Genomic DNA, 5,641 nt, shown 5'->3' on the forward strand with positions numbered 1-5,641 from the left:
AAAAACCAAAAAAAAAAAAAAAAAAAAAAAAAAAAAAAAAAAAAAAAAAGAATTTAAGCTAGCTGGGATACCAGGATTCAGTTGTTTTTCTTAATCATTACCGTAAGCCACAGTCTATGTGACTCCTCCATTGAAATGCATGTGTTCTGCTGTGTGATACATCCTCCTTTTATTTTTAATCATCAAAACTCTATTTAACCTAACATTATTATTATCAATTAGTCAGTACAGCTTAGCGAGGAATTATCTTCAAAATACTCCATAGGTAAAAATGAACAGTAGAACAGAATGTTTCCAAGAGATGAACACACTACATTATAGTCATTGGGCATCTCCCCACACCCATTCACACCTTGTCAAATACCAGAGAAAGATGGCAGCAGCAAATGTGTAAAGGCACAGCAGAAGCAAAAGACATTCTGGAGTCTGTGGTGCGGGGGGCCTCTCCTATCCAAGATTATAAGGGATTTTCAGCCTAGTGGGCTGACACCCTGAAGTCCATTGCCACCTGCTGCTGCTCTGACATGGCCATAAACAAGCCGTCTTTTCAAATCCCAGCATGGTGATTTTTGCCTGCTTTTCATTTCTGAACCCCAGGGCCTGGAACAAGGCGATCCACATGGCAGATTCTCCATCACTTATTGAGGAGTAAATCTGAGAAGAAAATCTCCTAAAACTGGAGACTAGAGAAGGAAAGGCAAGTTGTTTATTCATATGGTGGAGATCTTGTCGTGTGTGTGTGTGTGTGTGTGTGTGTGTGTGTGTGTGTGTGTGTGACATCCCGTCCATTCTAGGCCAGCAGACCTTAACCCAGGTAATCCGAGAACCACTTCTCCACTCAGAACACAGCAGCAAGTCTATGGACAAAAGATGGAATCTGAGCCACATCTGACCTCACAGCCTCTGGAGACAAGAGAGAGGGGGCATCTCAGGTACAGGATTCCTCCCCATCCAGCATGCCTGTTGTTTTCCATCTCTCTTCTGTCCGAGCCACAGTTATGCAGTCATATGACTTGCTGCATGGCACAGACCCAGATTCTGTCACCAAGATAAATAAGATCAGAACTAAGGAATGATGGCTCTGTGGATACATTTGAGACAAGGGGAAGCCACCTCTGTATAGAACTCAATAAAAGGGTATTAGGAAGGACACCTTGGTCCTAAGTCACAAGATATGGAATGGTGGCCATTGCACTCTCATGTTGGATAATATCATGTGTTTAGAAGGTTCCACATGGGTGTTCGGAGTATTGTGCTCAATGCCTGGGTGTAGGTGTCTGTGGAAGGAGCAGCCTGGTGTCATGTGGAGATATTGCACCATTGTCTGAGCTGGGAATCATCAGAGTTCTCTCAATAGCATATTATCCTCCTTGGTTTCTGCCTCTTCTATTCTATGTTCTCTGTGGACATGGACTGTATGACCACTGACACAGCAGCCAACTCCCATCCTAATTTCCTTGCCTCCCTCAGACTGTTGTGAAATGAGATCACTAGGAAGCCAGGTGGACTGAGATGGACAGAAAGAACCGTGATATAACAGTGAGATCATGGGAACCCCAGATCGTGAACCAGAGCTGGACACTTCAGTGATAGACATAGGTCTTTGGTTTCCTTTGTTTCCTTGATTTTGTCAGCCAGATCAATATCTGGGCTAGGACCAAAAGGATGTTGTCAACAAGACAGGTATCAGGGTAAGTAACTTGTCCCCAGACACTGCTCCCAGGATAACACAGCACAGAGCTGTATCTGCAGATAGGCAATCAGGGCTCTGGAGATTCCTGTCCCAATAGTTAATCTTTCCATGGCACTTCTGGTCTCTGTCACTCCCATTGGGATTTCATAGAGAAGCCAGTCAGCCTCATCCTGAATATGAGAGTGGTGAAGTGAATAAGGACCACTCTGCACTCATTATCTACCCATCATTTAGGGTACAGACTCATATAAATATATGACACTGATAAACTAGGTCGATAATATTCTGGTTTCAATAATAAAATTTGATAACACAAAATGCACTCAATGAACTTGATTCTCCTGTGGACATGGATGCAGCAAACTATGAAGGATTCAATGGTATTTTAAGTTCCAGAACGTAAGCAGCACCTGAATGAACCCAGTGAAGTATCAGAGATAAACAACCCCAGTGAGCAGAGTATGGTGGGACATGGATTTCTCTCAGTACTCAGGGGACAGAGGCATGTGGATATCTGTGACTTCCTGGTCAACTAAAAGAAGGAAAAGTAAAGAAAAAAGGAAAACGATTTGAAGATGTAAATAAAAACACTCTCCCCTGTGTATGGCTAAACTCTGTAGACGACACAGCTGGAGTCCCAGAATCTGGGACCTGACAACCTCCTGTCCCTCCTACTCCCCGGATACTAAGAGCCTCTTCTGACCTCCACAGATGACTGTACTCCTAACACTCACAACCCATACACAAACAAATATACACATAAACAAAAATAAAAATAAATCTTAAATCTATTTTCCTTCTACATTTTTGTGAAGATATATTTCCCGCACTGTATATTAAACTAAATATTAAAAAAGAGTATCAGAATCCAAGATATGTCTAGTGGGAAAGCTGAGGATAAATACAGGCAGAGATGTAAACATCTATTAATTTCACCACATCATTGTATTTTGGAAAATAGCCATTCCTTTTTGTAAACATTATGCTTACATGTACTTTATTATTAATGTTTAATGAAGCAAATGTTTTAAATTTCTCAGTTCCTAACATAGTGAATGTGGACTGATATAATCCACACAAGCATAAGTACCTTTGAGGGACAGTCAAATTTTTGAGACTTTATAGACATCCTGACATCTAGGTGTGAGAAATGTTGACTCAATGGCTTCTGGGCTGGACTCAGAAAGTATTTTGACCAGGATTAGATGGACAATGACCAGCGTAAGCAAATTGTCTTCATACACTACTCCTAGGAAACCAGGCCCCAGAGCTGGGTCTGAGTGAGGAAAGCAGGGTCCAGGAGATTCCTCTTCCAGGAGTTCATCTTTCCATGACCCAACCACAATGCTCTCTATCACTACCATTGGGAATTCTTAGAAAAGCCAATCAGCCAAATCCATATCAAGATTATAAACTGAACACACACTAGCAGAGACTCAGTGTCCACTCTTCAAGCAGGATGAAGACCTTGGTTCCCACGGCTCTCCTGCTGCTCCTGGCCATCCTGGTCCTGACCAGGCATCCAGAGGGTGAGTGTGGGTGTCAGGAGGGAAAGGACCTAACCTGGGAGACAAAAGGACTCACCCCTCCCCCTGAGTCTGCAGCACAGGAAAATCTGTCTCTTAGCACAGCCAAAACCTTCTGGTCCCTTATTTATTTTATATCCTGTCCCCTATCCCCTGTCTCCTGTTCCCTGCACTTCTGGGAGAAATGTGGGGAGCAGTATAGGGTACTAGGAGGGAGTTATAGATCTAAGGTCCACTGCACTTAGGTTCACACCCTCTGTTCTATTTGCAAACTCTCCTCACTGGGCTTGACCTCCTGGAGCCCCAACTCATCTATGCTGTCTACATTAATGACATTCATATTGAGATATTCAACAGCAGAGAGGAGCCTCCGAGGATGGAGCACTGTGCGCCGTGGGTGGATCAGCAGAAGCCAGAGTACTGGGAGAAGGAGACCGAGAATATGCTTAGTATGATGCAAGTACACAAGAATTTAATGAAGAAAATATTTGGCATCTACCATCTAAGTGGAGCTGGTGAGTGAACCCAAATTAGAAATCCCAAATTTCAAGTTCCCAATGGCTTTGTTCTAGGCCCCGTTTCCAAAATTTACCCCAGCACAATATGACCCGCATAGACTAGGCTACAAAGAGCCTTGGGACACTGACCTACTTTTCTGCACAATTTAAGCTCAAATGTGCCCATTTACTAAGGCCAAGTGGGAGCGACGGAGTCACTGGAGGGCCCCAAGGGACCTGGCCTTGTGAGAGTGGCTGACAGTAGGACCTTGGACAGAAAAATCACACACTGCAGATCCTGATGGCCTGCCATGTGTTGTCTGGAGGGTACTTCAGTCATGGACAATATGAATTACTCTTCAATGGCCATGATTACATTGCACTGAATGAGGACCTGAGAACTTGGACTGCAGTTGGCAAGGCAGCAGAAATGGTGAGGAAAGAATGGGAGACGACAAGTTTTGCAAAATATTTGAAGAATTACTTGCAGTATGAAGGTGTGAAGTTGATCCTCAGACAGCTGGTCTATGGGAAGGAGATTTTGCTAAGAACAGGTAAAAAAAAAAAAAAAAAAAAAAGAACTGCCAACCCTGAACTGAGACTGGAGCCCTTGTCCTCCTCAGCAGGGAGAAGCTGGATACTAACTCAGTCTTGCATCAATGGGGAAGAGTGTCATGGGTTTCCTACTTGAACAAGAGAGAGGGACTCTCATAGAACCAAGCCTTCACTCAGGATAGATCAGTCTTTCAATTTAACAGCAATTCCCTTCCATTTGCCTTGTGAACCGTGATGCCTGTCATGTTTGTTCACTGTCCGTGTACTTTGGAGGTCTGAGCTCAGTGCTCCTGAGTGTCTGTCTCATCCAGTCAAAACCAGAACTCTATATTACTGGAAGGAGATCCAGAGTTCCCTGCTCTGTGCTGGCTTATGCTAATTCTGAAATTTTCCAAGGAATAGATTACCCCATCTTTATCCTAAGATTAGACTGATGTGTGGGGTTGGCATCTCTTCTTCTAGCCAACTTTCCCACCCATTCAAAACAAGTTTACATGCAGAGTGATGGATATTCAGGGGGAATGCGAAAAGCCTGAATTTTCTAATTTATTCCCTTCAGATACCCCTAAAATTCATGTGACCTGTAAGGTCAGAGCTGATGGGAAAATCACTCTAAGGTGTTGGGCCCTGGACTTCTACCCTGCTGAAATCACCCTGACCTGGCAGAGAGATGGGAGCAACCAAACTCTGGACATGGATGTGATAGAGACCAGGCCTGCAGGAGATGGAACCTTCCAGAAGTGGGCAGCTGTGGTGGTGCCTTCTGGGGAGGAGCAGAGATACACATGTCATGTGGATCATGAGGGCCTGCCTGAGCCCATCACCCTAAGATGGGGTAAGGACTGGGTGTGATCACAGAGTCTCTCACAGAAAGATTGGGAGTATTAGGGAGAACTGGAACAAGGTCATGACTGATAGCTGCACATCAGAAGCCTCACTGTTCCTTCCATTCTCTGTCAGAGCCTCCTCAGCCCTCTGTCCCCATCATGCCAATTGTTACTGGCCTGGTTCTTGGAGCTGTGCTTATGGGAGCTGTGGTAACTTTTTAATATGGAAGAGGAGGACTAAAGGTAAGGAAAGGGCAGGGTCTGAGTTCATGTCTCCCTGGGAATATCAAGCCCAGCTGAGAGTATGCCCTGTCACATTAGAGAAATGCTTCATCCACACAGTTGCTTATTCAGTCTTGTGCTGGTGTGCTGACATTAACTTTATTGTGAAGGAAATAATGAACAGATTCATCACTGCAGTGATAGAGATGGCAGAGTCCTGATCTCAGCTGTCAGAGGTCAGATGGAAAGGTTCCTACTTAGAACACATATCCAGGAGTCCAGTTAGTTCTCCTCATGTACAATCTACCATCAGGTTTCCCA

At 44.2% G+C, this 5,641-nt stretch overlaps 1 protein-coding gene across 1 annotated transcript; it reads left to right on the forward strand.

Moving 5' to 3' along the window:
- Window positions 1–3,152: 3,152 nt before the first annotated feature.
- Window positions 3,153–5,320, forward strand: LOC114682671 (class I histocompatibility antigen, Gogo-A*0201 alpha chain-like). Its single transcript, XM_028856641.1, has 5 exons — window positions 3,153–3,222; window positions 3,465–3,735; window positions 3,996–4,270; window positions 4,831–5,106; window positions 5,232–5,320. Exons 1-5 carry the CDS (start codon window positions 3,153–3,155, stop codon window positions 5,318–5,320), a joined length of 981 nt encoding a protein of 326 aa, XP_028712474.1.
- Window positions 5,321–5,641: the final 321 nt, after the last annotated feature.

This window comes from Peromyscus leucopus, chromosome 16_21 (assembly GCF_004664715.2).
Source record: "Peromyscus leucopus breed LL Stock chromosome 16_21, UCI_PerLeu_2.1, whole genome shotgun sequence".
NCBI lineage: Eukaryota > Metazoa > Chordata > Mammalia > Rodentia > Cricetidae > Peromyscus > Peromyscus leucopus.